We start from the raw sequence: 18219 nt of genomic DNA, 5'->3' as shown, positions 1-18219 counted from the left end.
ATATCACACCCAGCCTCTGGCAGGGTCCCCCGACCCTCACCTTGACCAGTCAATTCTATTTTTTTTTTAATTCATCATTTTATTTTTTAAATATTTATGTATTTTTATTATTTATTTTGCTGCACCGGGTCTTAGTTGCGACATGCAACTAGTTCCCTGACCAGGGATCGAACCTCGGTCCCAGCATTGGGAGTGTGGAGTCTTAGGCACTGCACCATGAGGGAAGTCCCTTGACCAGTCAGTTCTTAGCTGTCTCTCAGAAATCAGCTTCAAAGAGACTCTCCTAAAACCACCTCCTTTCCTAATCTTCCCAGGTCTGATCAGACTCTGTCATAGCACCCTACTGTCCTTGGTAGAATGACCAGCTGACTTGTCATTAAATAATAATGGTGCAGTGAGTACTTGGAGGCTGTGCGTATCTGATGAGGCTGGGGTGTGGCTAATGTGGGGGATGAGGGTGGAGGGAAAAGGCCTTGGATTGTGGAGTTAAGGATTTTGGACTTATTCTGTGGGCAAGAGAGAACCCTTTCAGGGTTCATGCAGAATAATATGTTCCTAAGGACCCTGAGACCTAGGGTTTACTGGCCTCCTCCCCCCGCCCCCGCTTTTTTTTTTTTTTAATTTGGTTGGCTAGTTGTTTAGTTGGTTACTGGCTAATTAGATGGTTGGTTGGTTGAATTGTTGGCTGGATGGTTGACAGGTTGATTGCTTTGACTGTCTTCTCTCCATCCTAAATGAGGGGCCAAGAAGCAGGGCTTTGCCTGACCTCACCCTGCACCCCCAGCACTCCACACTGGACTGGGCCGGGTTTATTAGTTGACTGTGTGCTTAGTTCATTAATGGAATGGTTGGTTAGTCGATGGGAGGGACGGATGGATAGATGGAGGGAGAGTTGTTTCATTAGTTAGCTGATTAGTTCATTTCTTGGTTAGTTGTCTGGCTGGGTGGTGGGTGGGTAGCTGGTGGCACCTGTTCACTATGTCTTCCCCAGCACAGTCCTCGAACCTCCCCCCGTCACTGTTGGCCAAGCTGACCTAGCTTTTGGTTCTCCTGCTCCCAGTGTCATCAGGCCTAATGCCCTTTCTTCCCATCTTTCCACAGGCCCTTGTCCGGCTACCGCCCCATATTTCACAGTGTGATGAAGTCTTTCGGTTCTTTGAGGCCCGACCAGAGGACGTCAACCCCCCAAAAGAGTAAGTGCTCACCCAAGCCTCTCCCATGAGGCCAATGCTGAGGCCGGCCTGGAGAGACCCCAGACGTGGGGGTGCAGTGGAGGGAGTGCTGGCCAGGCCAGCGGGCTAAGCGTGGACCAGAGGAAGGAAGAGCAGCCTCCCCAGACGCCTGTGACCAGGGCTTGTTCCTCACTTCTCTGACCCCAGACCTGGCAAGGGCGGGTGTCTCTGCATCTGGGGAGCAGGTTTTCGTGCAAACTCTTTCTGGTTCACAGCTTATTGTCAGGAGCAGACGAGATAACAGAAAATACAAGGTCATGCTGTTCAGACATGGGATTAGCAGTCGTTGCTCTTATTTGTTGACACTACCGAGCGCCCAACTGACATGTAGTACCAGGAGGGCATGTGCTGCCCAGGCGAACCTCACCCACTGAGTAACCCAGCGGTCCTATATTATAGGATCTGGCAACAGATCCTATAATTATTATCAAAAACAATGAGTGCACGCAGAGTGTTCACCAAATGGCTTTTACCTGTAGCATCTTACAATAGACTTAGGGAGCCCAGGGGGCTTCCCTAGTGGCTCAGCAGTAAAGAATTGCCTGCAATGCAGGAGACCTGGGTTCGATCCCTGGATCGGGAAGATCCCCTGGAGCAGGGCAGGGCAACACACTCCAGTATTCTTGCCTGGAGAATCCCATGGACAGAGGAGCTTGGCGGGCTACAGTCCACAGAGTTGAAAAGAGGCGGATGTGACTGAGCAACTTAGCTTGCACACAAGGTAGCCCAGTTTGCAGAGGAGGAAACTGAGGCTCATGAGGTTAGGAGGATTTTCCGGAAGCCATACAGCTAGTTGGGTATGGGACAGGCACGAGACTTGAACCATAATCTTTTGATTCCTCATGGTTCCGAGATGGTCGATGTTCCATGCTGGGGAGAAATAGGGAACCAAGCGGGTCTTTTTTCTTCTCTGGAAGCAGGATACCCTGGGCCAGGTGGTCAAGATGACCCACTAGGTCATGCTGGAATCTCACACATGTGCCCAGACTCCATCCTAGGCCGCAGAGTCCCCGGGTCCACCTGGCCCCGCCACTCCCCAGTTGTGCTGGCCTCTCAGAACCTCTTGTTCTCCTTCCTTCCACGAGGAGATGTCCCTCCCCAGGTGGGTTGATCCTTGGAGTCACACATGATCGTGTGCCCAGAGGGATTGTCACTGGTTGGGTGAAGGAGCAGGTGCATTGCCATAAAATCAGCTGACCCTGCCTCTGACTGGTGACCCTACACCCACTCTCTGGCAGTCAGCTAAATAAGTTGGTCTCATTTCACCTGTACACTAATGGAATGTGTGCGTGTGTGCTCAGTCGCTTCAGTCGTGTCCGACTCTTTGCAACCCCATGGACTGTAGCCCTCTAGGCTTCTCTGTCCATGGGATTCTCCAGGCAAGAATAATGGAGTGGGTTGACACGCCCTCCTCCAGGGGATCTTCCCAACCCAGGGATCGAACATGCATCTCCTGTAACTCCTGCATTACAGGTGGATTCTTTACCACTGAGCCACCAGGGAAATGGACTAAAGGCAATAGGTTAGCCTTTTACCCACCCCTGGAAGGCCCTCAAGGAACAGTGGAAACCAGGCTTGGGGAGACAGTTATGTGTTCGTGAGGCTGCAGGCATGGCTTTGCAGGGCAGGCTCTGGAGTCCATACCCACCACTCAAGTCTCTGTGATCTCAGATCATTTGCCCAGCCTCTCTGTGTTTCTATCCCTGAAAAGCAGGAATGCCGGACTCCTGGGCAGTCCAGGGGCTTACCGAGATGACACGTGTACTGAGATAACCTGGCCAGTGCTACTGGCCCATTGGATGGGAGGTTGTGGAACAGAATGGAACGTGGCTCCTTGCACACTCCACCTCTGCAGATCACAGCCTGGCTTTTGCAGGGAGGAGTCATAAGGAATTTAGTCTCCAGGTTTCCATGGCAACAGGGGTTATCTGCCTCTTCTTGAGGTGGTACCGGCCACCTGGGCCAATTCACATCTCGTCTGGCAAGAGAGGGCCTGAGAACAGAAACACTCCAGCACGAGACAGGTCTGAGGGTCAGGAGGTGGGTTTGGCTGTGGCCCCAGAGTTACAGTTTTCTCCACCCTGGCCCCTCTCGGCCTCCAGGACCTGCAAAGAGAGACCTGTGTTCCGTGCAGAGCGTAGCTCAGACCCAAGGGTGACCCGTGCTGATGATCTGTCAGCCAAGCGTTTGCATCACTCCCTCTCAGGACTGCGTGCACCATCCCTCCCTCTCAGGACTGCATGCACCATCCCAGACCACCATACACCTCCCCCCTCCATCCTGAAACATAAACACGGGATCGAGTAACAGCGTATTTTGACTCTGGGGCGACTGTGGAGTGGCTTATCAAATTATCAAAGCCTGTGGATTTAATTGGAATTTTGCAGATAACCCCGGCCTCTTTCAAGTGCGCTGCTGCGGGACCTCTGAGCGCTCAAGGGGCTGGGGTGGGGGACTGTGGCCCTTTCCATCTTGCAAGGAAGACAAGGTTGCAAAACAGCCCAGCTCGGTGGGGGAGGTGGGCAACAGGCCCCAGCCCCTCGGCTTTGATCCCAGGCCACTCGCTGGCTTCCGTGGGTGGAGAGCGGGGCCCACCTCTGGGCTGCCAGCCTTTGCTGAGACCATGGGCCCCACACAGAAAGGGTGTTCTTTATAGAGACGTTTGGTAAGCCTGGCACTGGCGGCCATGGTGGTTCTGCCTTCTTATGTGGCTGCTTAAGAATGCAAAGGTTGCTCCAGTGCCCTGCCCTCCTCTGCTCGAACTACTGGCTAGAGGGTCCTTCAGCAGCACTGAACTCTTCCCGGGGGGCTCTGGCTTAGGCCCCAGATCCTGGCATTATTCTAGATTCACACCCCTGCATCCAACCCGTCACCACATCCTTCAGGCACCACCTTCGGCATACACCCAAACGCTGACCACATCTCACGTCAGGCACCACCTTCGGCATACACCCAAACCCTGACCGCATCTCACGGTCTCCCCGGCTGCTACCCGGGGGCAGGGGGGGCAAGCCTTACCTCCTCTGGATTCTGGCCTCACTGTTCTCCTGTTTCTGCCCTTGCCCTCCACGGTCCATTTTCAACACAGAGGATGGAACAACCACTTAAAAATGTACATCAGATCGTGTCCCTCTTCTGTCACATTCCTCCATGCCCCTGGTGTTGCTCAGAGTCAAGGCCCTTCCGCCTGCTCCCCCCTTGCCCCTGGTGGCACCTGCTGCTTCTGCCAGCCGGCTCTGCTCCAGCCACACCTCCTGCCCCTTCTCGCACCCTCCAGCCGTGTTCTGCCATGGGGCTTCACACTGGCTCTCCCCTCCACCTGGAACACTCAGCCCCTCCCCAGGAGAGCCCCCAGCCTGGTCCCGCACCTCCTTGCAATCTTGACTCAAACAGCTGCCCAGCAAGGCTGCCCCTGGCTTTCCTGCTTAAAATCCCCAGCACTGGCTTCCCTATCCTGACTTCATCTTCCTGCAGGGAACGTATCACTGCCTCCCACATGCCCTGCTCCCTCCCTGAGTTATTGTCAGGCTGGTAGAGCAGGACTGTTCTGATCAGGGTATTGCCAGTGCCCAGAGCAGGTGTGCAGGAGACGTGCAGGACAGGTGAGTGTTATTACTCAGGCTCCGTGTTAGTCCCCCACGGGCGGTAGGCTGTGACGTGACTGCACAGAGAGCTGCCGTGGCTCCCTGGAGGTCACCCAGCTGGCAGGGGGGCCGGCAAGAGAAGCTGGGGGTGCCGTGACCCCCACCTCCTGTGTGGATTCTGGGGCAGCCGCATAGCTGGCTTGGGGTGGGGAGAGGCCCTGGTCATCAGATCCTGAAGGAGGGAGATAAGGACACACCCCTGGAACGCATGGGGATTCAGCTCAGGGCGAGTCCTGGGTGAACTCTGACAACCAGGTGAGCCTGGCCCCATACAGGCCACACCCCAGAACCTAAGATGACCTGCTGGGCTGTGCACGTGGCCACCTGGTCCTGGGGCCACATCTGCTGGCTCAGCTGTCCCTGGCTTAGCCGTGTTTGAGCACCCAAGACCCCTGTGCTGAGCCAGTGAGCCAGGGAGGCAGGCGTCCCCTGGCCTGGCTTCCCCGGGGAGCCTCCGGGCAGCCAGTCCCTCAGCTCTGATTCCCGTGGTGTCAGTGATGGAAACGGGAGTCCAGGCTGCCAGGCTGGACTCCCAACTCAGTCAACCATGTGACCTTGCAAAAGCCTCTTTTTGTTCAAGTTTCGATTCCCATTACTGAAACAGTGAACCTAAGGTTCTCAAAGGGCCGTCTAGTGGCCGTGTCCTCAGACCCCAGCATGTAGCATATCCCTCAGAGAACGGGAGTGGGAGGGAGGCAACCCCATGAGGCCGGAGGGCCTGAGACCCGCCTTCCCATCTCTCCCACCTCCTGGCCCACAGGCCCTGCCCTCTTCCTTAGGTGCCCACACAGGGGTGCAGCCTGCGGTCCCCAGCCCCCGAGCCCAGGCCCAACCTCCCCCTCCACGTACAGCACTCCTGACCCCTCTCCCCACCCACCCCAGCCCCTGTCCTTCTCAGCCCTCAGACATTCCAGGAAGCCGTCTCCCCACCCCCTACCCCCCGCCCCCCAGCAAAAGCCCTTGGCTGTGGCACTAGCCACACCACATTGTTTATGGTCTCTCCCCACCACGGGTACCCACATTCTCTGACTGCCCACCCCCACCTTCCGCAGGGCCTGGCCCCTGGTAAATGTTGACTGAACCCAGGTCAGGACTGATTAACAAGGTTAAAACTTGCACGGCCCACTGTCCAGGTTGCAGAGTGAACAGCACTCCCCAACCCCCTGGAGCTGGGTGGTCTGGGTTCCCTGGCCCCTCTGTGCCTCAGTTTCCTTATCTGTCCAGTGTGAATGACAACAGTGCCTGCCTCCAGGGGCCATGGGGAGGATGGCGCATGGAAAGTGCCAGAACAGGCCTGACACGTGGTCAGCACCACCCAAGGCCAGGCTCATCGTTGTCATGGCAGTCCTGGGTTGGGGGGAACTGCAGCAAGGGAATTGCCCTCCACCCTCAGAACAGGTCTGCCACGAGTCGGGGTACAGCCTCCTCTTGCTCTGACAGTGGTGGCCCTCTGCGCTCAGCCGGAGCCTGTGGGCAGGTGGCATGCACACGTTTGGCCCCCGTGTCACAGAGAGAACAGAGGCCAGGTCTGGGGCCCCCTCTCATCACCTCCCACTCATGGGCCTGCTGCCAGCCCATTGGCCCGGGAGCCCGCAGGAACCCCCACACCCCAGCAGCACACAGTGGGCTCACACAGTGACTGAAGGTCTCCTGGTCCCTGCCACCCACCTCAGCTCTAGGCTTGGTCCTGTCCCCTCAGCCCATTTTCTCCCACTGAAGCCAGCCAGACCCTGGTTAAATTCTTGAAATTGCATGGGAGGAACAGGGCCTTGCTAAACAGGTTTTTGTTCTCAGCCCCAGGGCCACAGAGCCACCCTCTGTTGTGGCCTGAAACAATGGCCCAATGTTCAGAGGGACCTTCCGTCCCTGCCCCAGCCTGTCCCAATGGCCAGCCTCCATCTGGCCCGGGGTCCACCCCCCTGCCACCACGGTGTGTCCCTGGCCCGGCAGGCTAGCACGGTAGGGAGCCGGTCCTACCTGATCTGAGCCACATGCTAGGTTGGGATCCGGGCCCCTCGTGAAGGTGGCCCAGGTGCTGAAGTGAAGGGCGCTGAGCGAGGCTTCCAGAGTTGGAGGCCCTGGGCAGAGGACAGAGCCGCTCTGGGGCTGCGGTGGTGTGAGTAAAGACCCCAGAAAAGGCCTCCCAGCCTCCCTCTCCATTCTGAAGGGGGCTGCCTCCTCAGGGGAAAGCAGTGTCCAGGGCTTAGGGGCTTTGCCACCCCTGCCTCAGGACCCAGCAGGAAGATGGAGCATGTGGGTGGCCGTGCAGCCAGGATGGCCCTGTGAATGAGGGGAGCCTCTTCCAGGAGCCCCCACTACCTCAATCCTGGTCAAACTCTAGATCAGCCTTACTTGGGAGCCTGACTCCCAATCTCAGGATCCAGGCTTCCGCTGACAGCTCTGTGACCTTCTCCGTAGTCATACCTACCTGCTCCGTGCTAGGAGAAGAAAATAGAAGACAAACTCAGGGCTCAAGGCTACTACCACTAGGTGAAAATTTTGAATTCAGTTAAACTAACTCAGAGACAACAGCCAGAACACCCAGCTCTGCTGTGGCCTTGAATAAGTCCCTTCACCTCTCAGATCTCTGTAAACGAGGCCAGGACCCTCTTGGGACAATAGTCGTGAGGTTCACGGGCTCTGATGCCTTAGGCGTGCCTGGCATCACAGATGCTCTGTCCACAGGAACTTTTGCTTCGTCTCCCCCTTCCCTCTTCACCCCTCCTGGGTGTGCAGTGGCTGCTCAGAAAAGACTAGAGGACTCCTGCTGAAGGCAGGAGCTGGGCTGACTTCTCCTGAGCACCTTTTAGCTCCGGGAATTCTCTCCAGGGTTTGTGCCGACCGTGAAGTGAAGCTGCCCCTCCACCACCAGGCCCCCCATGGCCACCAGGACCTCTGAGGCACCCATGCTCTTGACGCTCCCTAAGGGACGAGTGGCTTGGGAGTTAGAGTGGGTAGTCCACCCACCACTGCCCAGCTCTGCTGAGTCCTGGTCAGGCCCCCAGCAGTGGGACAGCTCCCGTCTGGCCGGGGACACGGGCCACACTGTCCTCCCAGCCTCTCTGCCTCTGGCAGCTGCACAGACAGCCTGTTTATGCCGATGGGCGAGAGGGCCAGCTGGAACAGGGGACTGTGGGTCCCCAGGAGGCCCGGGGCTGGAACAGCACAGAACTTTGTGTGAGGAGCCCCTGCCCACGCCCACCTTTAACCTGGGTGGGCAGGTGGGAGGAAGGGGCCCACAGGAAGTTGTGTCCAACCCACTTGAAAGGGGCATCGGCTCTGGGAAACGAGGACTTCTGAGGGTGTGTCTGTCATGCTGGGTGGGCGAGCGAGTGGGAGGCCGACTCTAAACCAGCCAGCTCAGCAAGGGCGTGTGAGGTCCACGGCCAGGAGGGGAGGGTGGCTCGGTGGTCAGTCCTGGCACAGGACTTTCAGTTCTCAAAGCAAGATGGACAGGAGGCGCCGGCTGGGGAAGGGTATCCTGGTATGGGGAGGGGGCGGGGTCCCCGTTATTTTCTCAGGCTTGTGCTTGCTTTGTTTCCCTGAAACTTCAGCCCCGGGAGGAGGGGTCTTGTGTGCAGATGCCCAGGCCCCATGTGCCCACTCCTTCTCAGGGTGACGGCACCCTTGGAGGCTCCAGCTGGAGGGGTGCACCCCCCACCAAGCCCCTGAGGTCTGCTTTGCTGTTATGTCCTGTGCAGGGGACTCTTGGTGCCCCTGCCTTGCAATTGCTGTCCCTGCATTATAGCCAGCTCCCTGGCCAGCTAGCTGCCCCTCCACAGGGAGTCTGTGGCAGAGCTGAGCCTCGGACCCAGGTCTTCAGCCCTGGAGGCCAGGCAGGAAGCACTGGTTCATTCGAGCATTTTTCATCATCTTCTTGGTGTGAGGCACAAAGCCACGGAAGTGGGCGAGGCCAGGCCCTGCCCCTGGGGAGCCTCGTGGTCTGAGGGGAGAGGCCTGGCTCGCTGCTGTGGGAGGCAGCAGACTGAGCCCAGGAGCCAGGACTGGGGCCATTTCAAGGAATTGAAAGAAAGTCTGTCTGCCTGGACATGAGAGTGTTGGCTTGAGCTGGGCCAGAGGAGATGGGCCTGGGGCACGCAGTGTCCAGCTGGTGATTTGGGGCATCAGATGAGGGGGCAGAATGTGGGGGTCTCTGGGATCCCTCCTGGCTCTGACATTGTGTGATCTTATGAAAACCGGTTGGCTCTTGTAATAGTCCAAGCATGTAACCACTAGTGTCTGGAGTGGGCGCTAAGGGCTGTGAGAAGGGAAGACAATCACAGCAAGTCAGATGTGAAAGAGGCAGCCATTCTGGAGATCACGTGACCCACCCCCCGTCACAAGCCGTGTATTTGGGTCTATGGTAGGTTGGAGTTTAGGCACCTCCGTAACTGGGTCACTTACAGTGCCTTCAGTTCAGTTCAGTCGCTCAAGTGCCTTAGTTCACGGGATCTGTGTGTGTCTGGCTCCCTCTTGTGGCAGCACTGGATATTACACCAACCCCCATCCAGGCAGGCGTTTGCAGACCCCTGAAGCTGTTCTGGATGTTTAAGCTTGGTCTACCTTGTTTAACCATCTATGACGCTAGTGGTAAAGAAGCCACTTGCCAAAGCAGGAGACGAAAGACAAGTGGGTTCGATCCCTGCGTTGGGAAGATCCCCTGGAGTAGGAAATGTCTACCCACTCCAGTATTCTTGCTTGGAGAATCCCATGGACAGAGGAGCCTCGCAGGTACAGTCCATAGGGTTGCAAAGAGTTGGAAATGACTAAAGCGAAGCAAGCAAGCAACAATCCTGTGAGGTTCATGCCTCCTTTTTGCAGATGAGAAACCTTAGGCTTAGGTTGGTTATCTCTCAGCTGGTAAGCATCAGAGGCCGAATCCAAATCCTTCCCCACTCCAGGTCTGCACCCCACAACCACACAGGAGCTGTGACCATGCAACAGTTTCCAAATTGCAAGATGGGACCTTTCATCCAACCATAGGGATGAATAATTGAGTCAGCACTCATGGTTGCTGTGGTCACAGGGTGGGGAGCCCCTGAAGGTACAGTTGAGGGCACTTTCCCCACCTGGGGACTCTTTAAGGGGACTCCAGGCTTCTCCCCAGGTGAGAAGCTGCAAGGCTTAGGAGTGCCAGGGCCAGTCCAGCCTGTGTCCACTGAGGGCCTCCTGCTTTGGGGTCAGACCTCAGAGGAGGGGTGCTGCCCAGCTCCCCTTTCAGGATGGTCACAGTGAGGCTGGCTCTGGGAGTATCAAAAAAGCAGGTCTCCTTTCCCCCAACCAAACTGAGGCTTGACTTTGACCTTGAGGGCAGTAGCTGTGACCCCAGTCCCTGACTAAGCCTCTCCAGCCAGGCACCCGGTTGTCAGTCGTGTCCGACTCTTTGTGACCCCATGGACTGCAACATGCCAGGCTTTCCTGTCCTTCACCAACTCCTGGAGTTTGCTCCAACTCATGTCCATTGAGTCGGTGATGCCATCCAACCATCTCGTCCCCCTTCTCCTCCTGCCTTCAGTCTTTACCAGCATCAGGGTCTTTTCCAATGAGTCAGTTCTTCGCATCAGATGGCCAAAGTATTGAAGCTTCAGCATCAGTCCTTCCAATGAATATTCAGGGTTGATTTCCTTTAGAATTGACTGGTTTGATCTCCTTGCAGTCCAAGGGACTCTCAAGAGTCTTCTTTAGCACCACAGTTTGAAAGCATCAATTCTTTGGTGCTCAGCCTTCTTTATGGTCCAACTCCCACATCCATGTATGATTACTAGAAAAAACATAGCTTGAATCCTAAGTCATTGTGAACTCCCTGCTCCCAACCCAGGACACATGGCCAGAGGCTCTCTCTATACGGGCTGTTGGGTGAGGCCCCTCCTGCCTCTCCATGCATGCAGCCAGGATGGGAGAGACTGCTTGGACATCCCTGACTGCATCCACAGAGGCAGGAGGGGAAGGTTGCCCGCAGTCCCAGCCTTCAGAGCCCAGTGTTACACCGACACCCTCTGGCCCAGCCCCCACGCACGTTGCACTGAGGTTCTGCAGCCCAGAGCGGGGCGTGGCTTCCCTGAGGTCACCCAGAGAAACTGGATTGGCACCAGGGTTTCTGACCCAGAGCCCAGTGTTTTTTCCATCGCTCAGAAACTCCCCCAGCTGATTTCCAGAGCTTCCTGAGTGCTGGTGCAGAAGGACACCTGGAGGTCCTTGTGCAGACTTAAATCGGGGCCTGGCTGAGGGACAGGGAGGAGGGACCAGCTGCTGGCCTGCTCGGAATAGCTGGAGAAGTGGGATCTGGGCTGTGGTCAGGTCTGATTTAATTAGGCAGAGGAGGACTCCTGATTAGAGAAGGCTGCGCCTGCCAAGCCAGAGAATTCAAGCTTAAGAGCCAGGAGTGCCCCGGCCCCCGCCACAAGCAGGAGCGGGCACCTGGGAAGCCCACAGGGCCCCGCGATGCCAAGGGCGGGCGCCTCGGGGTCCGGGGGCACGGGTCACCCCCTGCTGGCTCATGGCACGTGCCACCGCTGTGTGTCCACGCAGGGCAGGGTTGTGGCCACAGGAATCGTGGTGGGCAGGTGGGGAGGGGGAGCAGAGGGAGATGGAAATCTTGGTTCTGAATCCTCCAGCAGTAGATCTGAGGAGAGGACTGAGCCCAGGCAGCTTATTTGGGAGAAGAGACCAGCGAGGGAGTGAGGAGAGGCGGGAGAGGCCAAGCAGCTGCAAGTGAAGCATCAGCACAGCTACCCTGGGTGCTGGGACCCACTGCCGGGCCTTCCTCAGGTGCTCCCTTCTCCTGTGTGCCCTCCCGCAACCCACCTCCAAACAGCAGGGGACACAGCTTCCTGAAGGCCTATGTGCCAACACCCACATGGTCTTCCCTGTGCTTAGGAGTACTTCCGGGAGTGTCCCTGTGGCCTGTCACTGGGAAGGCTTGGTCTCTGTTCCAGCCACAGCTCCCTCCCCTGCCCCAACCTGCTCCCCTGCTCCAACCTCCTCCCCTGCCCCAGCCCCCTCCCCTTCTCCAGCCCCTCCCCTTCCCGCACCTCCTACCCCTCCCCAGCCCCCTCCCTCTCCCCAACCCCCTCCCTCTCCCCAGCCCCTTCCCCTGCCCCAGCCCACAGCCCTGCCGCAGCCTTTGCATCTGCCCTCAGGTTCTCCTTTAATCCTCTCTTCCTCAAGAGCCCTCCCTTTCTTTCTGCACTTTAGCATCCTTATCCCTTTCTTCAGAGCTCTTAACCCAGTTTATCACTTGGCTTTATCCAGTTGTTCATTGTCCTCCCTGGGGTGGGGGATGAGTCCTGTCTTACTCAATGCTGCAAGCCCCAGGGCCTGGCACATAATTGTCGTTCAGTCGCCAAGTCGTATCCAGCTCTTGGCGACCCCATGGACTGCAGCACGCCAAGGCTTCCCTGTCCTCCACCGTCTCCGGGACTTAGCTCAAGTCCTGGCACCGAGGAGGCGCTGGCACATTCTTGCTTTGGACAGTGGAGCTGCTGCAGGGAATCAATCACAGGAAAGAGCAGCTGCAGGGAAGGTGGGCGAGCACCACCCCACCCCGGCTGTGGGCTCCGGGACTAGGCCCTGTGTCGCTAAGCACTGAGGTTCTGGAAGCAGAGTGGAGATGACCATGACTGTAAGTCTGCTTCATGCCTGAGGGCCACCCTGGCTAAACACTCAGGAGGGCCTGCGAGGAGGGGCCAGTCCCCTGCAGCCCTCTTCCTAGCAGGGCGGGCCTGGCCAGTACACCTGGGACAGTCATTGAGTATGAGATGGCCAAGCAGGCTGGGTGTAGATGCTCACACCAGGAGGGCAAGGGGAACTTGGAGAGGGAGCTAGCTAGCCCCCCTGCAGGGAGGGGGCGCGGAGGTGGGCAGGGAAGGCCACCAGAGTGAGCCAGGCCTCCGCCTGGACTTGGATGCTGGGGGAGGGTTCAGAGACAGATTGGGAGGGAGACATCTGGGCTGAGGGAGGCTTCCAAGCAGGGGCGTTAGGCAGGGGTGGGGGTTTGGGGGGGTGGGTGTGGCATGAGAAGACCAGAAGAGACTGAAAAGATGGTGATGGAAAAGATGGAAAAGGCTTAGGAGTGAGCCGACACCCAGTTCAGATCTGAGCGCTTTGTGCCTCCATTTCCCCATCTTGACAATGCGGCTAATGATAGAAGCTTCTTCTTAGAATGGTCCTTGAAATGATGTGTCTGAAGCACATCAAGAGGAAAGCAGTGAAGGTGTTAGTCGCTCAGTCGTGTCCGACTCTTTGAGACGCCATGGACTATAGTCCGCCAGGCTCCTCTGTCCGTGGGGTCCTCCAGGCAAGAGTACTGGAGTGGGTTGCTGTTCCCTTCTCCAGGGGATCTTCCCAACCCAGGGATTGAACCCAGGTCTCCCGCATTGCAGGCAGTTTCTGTCCCATCTGAGCCACTAGGGAAGCCCAGAGCACATCAAACCGTGCCCAGATGGTAGTTCTGAGCTCACACGTGACCTTGTTCTCAGGGGACACGGCAAAGGAGGTGGTGAGATGCTGTGGCCAGGTGGGGGAGGAGAGAGACGCACTTGGTGGGATGATGGCCCAGACAGAGGATGGAGCACGGGAGGCCCAGGCCATCCTCGTCAGCGGACAGAAAACGCACTGAGGCGTGGGCGGGCTCTGCCCATCGAGACTGCTCTAGCCCTCTTGTATTTTACACAAACTAACACCCGCACTTGCTCTGTGTGTGTGTGTGGGGGGGTGGTAGTCACTCAGTTGTGTCCAACTCTTTGTGACCCCATGGACTGTAGCCTGCCAGACTCCTCTGTCCATACGATTCTAACCCATCTATAATTATCGGGGAAGACCTCCTGAAGGAAGTGGCATTTTCCACTGGGCTTTACTGGAGGGGAAGGGAAGGAGGGGAGGGCAGAGACCCACGATCTGCCTTCGGGACAACTCAGGATCACAGCACAGCTCGGGCCAGTCCCTCAGAACCAGCCAGCAGCCCTTAGCCCGGTTGCCAGTCGTCAGGGCTCTGTGCCCACTCACTTAGCAAACGCCAACGGTGCCCAGCCCTGTGCGAGGCCTGGAGCGACATCACAGTTCCTGCCTCAAGGAGCCTACAGTGGGGGGGAGGAAGCAGCGCAGGTATTAATAGTAAGAGCTACAAAGGAGAAGAGAGGGTGCCGTGGTAGGCTGGGTTTGGGGGTGTTGGGAATCAGCACTGGGCCGGGCGCTGGAGGAGGGAAAGGAGAGAAAAGTCAGAGAGGGAGGCAGAGCCCAGGACAGTGTCAGCTCAGTGTCACGGTCCCCAGAACTTAGGGACACTCCCTTGAGAGAAGCAGCCTCTGTGGACACTGTCAGCTGGCCCCAGACGCAGCCAGGCCGTCCTGGCTCCGCGGAGCCCTGAAGGCTCACTTCAGCTGCAGAGCCTCCGAGAAGTGGCAGGGCACGTGGCCTGGGCAGCAGACGAGGGGCCATGAGGATCAGAAACCACTGTGCCTCCAAGCCCAGGCAGTCATGAACGCTCGCCACGGGTCACGTCGGGCTTCCTCTTCCTCACAGCTGTGCTCACACCGAGCTGAGGCTGTGATAACAGAGTGTCTAGAACTTGGTGGCCTTTTGGTATTTCTGGCTCTGTAGCTTCGTTTTCCTTTGCTCTTCCCACCTACTCCTAACTAGCTTATCTGGCTGAATTTTATAGGTGTCCTTATTGACCACAAGATGCTGAATGATCTAAGTGCTAGACTAAGGCCACTTGGGCTCGCACGCTGTGTTACCTTGGGCAAGTGACATGCCCTCTCTGATCCTCCATTTCTCTTCTGTAAAGTGGGAGAAATAAGAGAACCTACCACACATGAGGGTCAAATGAGCTGATGTGTGTCACGAGCTTAGTTTGGTACCTGGCATAATGTGAATGCTTGGAAAAACATGACATTCTTGTCAGCCGTGGTGAAAGTGAAGTCGCTCAGTCGTGTCCAACTCTTTGCCACCCTATGGACTGTAGCCCACCAGGTTCCTCCGTCCATGGGATTCTCCAGGCAAGAATACTGGAGTGGGTTGCCATTTTCTTCTCCAGGGGATCTTCCCGACCCAGGGATCGAACCCAGGTCTCCTGCATTGCAGGCAGACGCTTTAACCTCTGAGCCACCAGGGAAGCCCAATAACAATAATAATAACAATATAATAGATAACAGATAATACCAATAGCAGTAGCAATAATAGTACGCCTCTCCCTCCCGCCTTGGAGAGGAAGGCCTCACTCGGGGTGGGGTGGCCTGATCCCCTCCCTCCATTCCCCCTCCCATTTCCCACCATGCCCTGGGGTCCAAGGGCTCCCGCCTGCTCCAGGGCCTCCGGGGACTTGTTGGTGACGTCAGTATACGCAGAGGCTGGAGGAGGTGGCCCAGGGCTGGCCCACTGGGAGCTGCCTTGGCTGTCCTGCTGAATGGTGACTTTGCTGTAGTGGAGCCAGGCTGACCCAGAGGAGAGAGAGCAGGTTCGGTGCTGACAGGAAGGCTGGTTGGGGGAGGGCTGGAGCAGGAAGCCGGTACTCAGGGCTCCCAGGCTGCCCCTCCAGCAGCTAGGAGGACCCTGACCTGGCCGGGGCCAGGAGCTGGAAGCCTCTGGGCAGAAGTCATGTGGGGCCCAGTCTAGCACCCTGAGTATTTCAGTCAAGGAAACTGAGGCACAGACAGGGCTGCTGTCCCCCAGGTCCCGTGAACCCCACGCTGGGTGGTCCAGCTTGGTGTCTTTAATTTTAATTAGGTTGCTCAAATGGTAAAGAATCTGCCTGCAATCTGGGAGACCCAGCTTCAATCCCTGGGTTGGGAAGATCCCCTGGAAAAGGACATGGCAACCGACTCCAGCATTCTTGCCTGGAGAATCCCACAGAGAGAGGAGCCTGGCGGGCTACAGTCCACGGGGTCGCAAAGATCTGGACACGACTGAGTGACTAACACTTTCACTTTTTCAAGGTTAGAAATTTATTTCTTGGGGAGTCCCCTGGTGGTTAGGCTAATGGGCTTTCAATGCCAGGGCCTGGGTTCAGTTCCGGGTCAGGGAATTCCATAAACTATAAAATCCCATAAAATCCCATAAACTATATGGCGTGGTCAAAAAAATAATAATAATTAGTTCTTGGATCACATTAGGCAGCTCCTAAGTGTTCAACAGCTACGGTGACCACCGTACTGGGCACTGCGGGTGCCCTTTCCATCAGTGATCACAGGGAATTCCATCAGGCAGCTCCAGGTAGGGCAGTACTAGGTGTCGGGGGCCAAACTGGGACACTCGGGGCCATCGGAGGTCAAAAATCAGTGGGCTTTCTGAACAAGCTGGCCCTCCCCAGGCCGTGGAAGGTTGTGAGAAACTAGAGACGGCTGGAGGTGCGAGTGATTCCTGTGGGCCCAGACAACCATGAGTTTGCGGCTGTGCTTCCTCGTTGCTAGCCGTGTGGCACCAGGCAAGTTACTTAAGCGGTCTGAGCTTCATCTGTAAAAGGGGCCTAAGGCACCTGCCCCAGGAACAACATCAAGCAGCTGTCACGGGGCCGGGCCCGGCTGAGTGCGCGGTGTTCACACATTTGTGATACAGAGTTCTGGAAAGCCTGGGAGACGGTTCTCTCGCTGTCTCAGGTGACCATGCAGGCTCCGAGACCCCCTGCCCTCCTAGGCTGTGCAGGTGGGCCAGGCGCCTGCGAGAGGCTCGGGGCCCTCCTCTGAGCATTCTTTCCCACAGCGGCCAAGGTAGGAGCAGGCACAGCTGGGCCTTGGACGGGCTCCTGGGCCTCCGTGGGAAGCAGGAAGCCATTGGCCCAAGCTCCCAACTTTCCAACCTCGGCTCCAAATTAGACCAGGGCTGGGGAGTGCGGGGCCCACAGCCAAGGAGCAAGCCGGAGGTGTACTCAGCAGTGGGCCCCCGGTGTCTGTCACACACGCACACACACACAAAAACAATGCACCTCTGCAGTCAGGGCCATGGCAGCTTGGGAGCTGTCTCTGTCTCCTGAAGAAGTCCCCATCCTGCTCCCTGAACAGGGAGAACCAGAACCAGGTGGGAACCCAGTTCTCAGTCTCAGAGCTGGTGTCGCCGCTGTCCAGGGGAAAGTCTTTTGTTACAAACATCGCCTCTGGGTTCCTTCTTCTAAAGTCTGAGCCACTTGCCTTGGCTTGCGGTCCAGCCCCAGCTGCATGTCCTGTCCCCCCAGGCATTCAGCCTCCCAGAGGCCACATGCTCACACACATACACACACACACATGCAGGATCCCACATCCGTTCCTATCCCTGCATCTTTGCTCACATCATCCCTTCCACTCCAGCTTTCCTTCCTGCCTCTGCTCTTTCTAAATATCCATCTTTCACAGGTAGCTGTAGGCTTTCCCCTTCCGGGTAGACCTCCCCACCCACCTCAACCCACTCTGACCTCCCTTTTCCAGGGAAGATCCCCACAACATGTCCTTTTGACCAGGCCTTGTAGCACCTAATCACAGGGTGACTTGCATGTTTTCTTTTGCTGGGTTTTTGTCTTGTGTCTCCAACTAGATGGTATGGCCTGTGAGGGCAGAACTGTGCTTCCCACCACTTCTGCTCAGATGCAAGGCTGTGTCCCTAGTAACTGCTCAGTTAAGACACTGACGGATGAGTGGGTGGATGGATGGATAGATGGATGGATGGATGGATAGACAAATGCACTTGGAGAGAGACAGGGAAGGCCTCCAAACATGGAAGACCCTCCTTGCCCTTCTCTCCGGGGATGTCATGGTGGAACCCCATCACAGACTCTGCCCCTTCACCGTTCCCTACTCTGCCTCTCCTCCACAGACTGCAAGCAGTCACATCTGGGTGGGATACCCGGGAGTACACACACTCTTTGTTTTCCCGGTCCTGAGCTGGCACCATGGACAACAGAGCCAGGCTCCTCCAAAGCCCATGCTGGTGAGGGGCCAGGCAACACTTCCTCCACCCTGGCTGCTGCCCACACTCCAAACCCAGCCCCTCTCGTGAACCCAGGCTGTTGGCCAGGCCCCACATGCCCGATGCCACTCTAAGAGCTTTGAGCATGATCCCAGGTAATCCCCACAACAACGGCAGATGTAGGCTCTAATTTCATCCCTTTTGACAAATGACGATACAGAGAGGTTAAGAAACTTGCCTCTGTCACAAAGTGCCATCTGGACCAGGCTCGAGCCCGCTCACACTCCCAACCCTCTGCTGGAGGCCTGGAGTCGTCCCTGGGCTGGAGACATGCTCAGGGCCTTTGCCAGAGTGGTGAGTCCGGTCTTCCTGAGGAGACAGACAGACAGATGGGGCTTTGTCCTTCTGCTGTGGACAGAGCAGCAGCAGAGACCCTCTGGGGCGTTCGAGTGACTAGCACAAGACCTTGGAGG

At 57.0% G+C, this 18219-nt stretch overlaps 1 protein-coding gene across 6 annotated transcripts in view; it reads left to right on the top strand.

The window, feature by feature from the left end:
* The window catches only part of SH3PXD2A (SH3 and PX domains 2A), a 249274-nt gene that overhangs the window by 135031 nt on the left and 96024 nt on the right, over window positions 1-18219 (top strand). For all 6 annotated transcript variants that reach the window (XM_061403339.1, XM_061403342.1, XM_061403337.1 and 3 more), the window contains one exon: window positions 1102-1193. In XM_061403339.1, the coding sequence (XP_061259323.1) occupies window positions 1102-1193 (92 nt within the window). The remainder of the gene's footprint in view (window positions 1-1101; window positions 1194-18219) is intronic.

The sequence above is a fragment of the Bos javanicus genome, chromosome 26 (genome assembly GCF_032452875.1).
Source record: "Bos javanicus breed banteng chromosome 26, ARS-OSU_banteng_1.0, whole genome shotgun sequence".
Classification (NCBI taxonomy): domain Eukaryota; kingdom Metazoa; phylum Chordata; class Mammalia; order Artiodactyla; family Bovidae; genus Bos; species Bos javanicus.
Note: the sequence above shows the minus strand (reverse complement) of the source record. Positions and strands in the feature narration are given on the sequence as shown.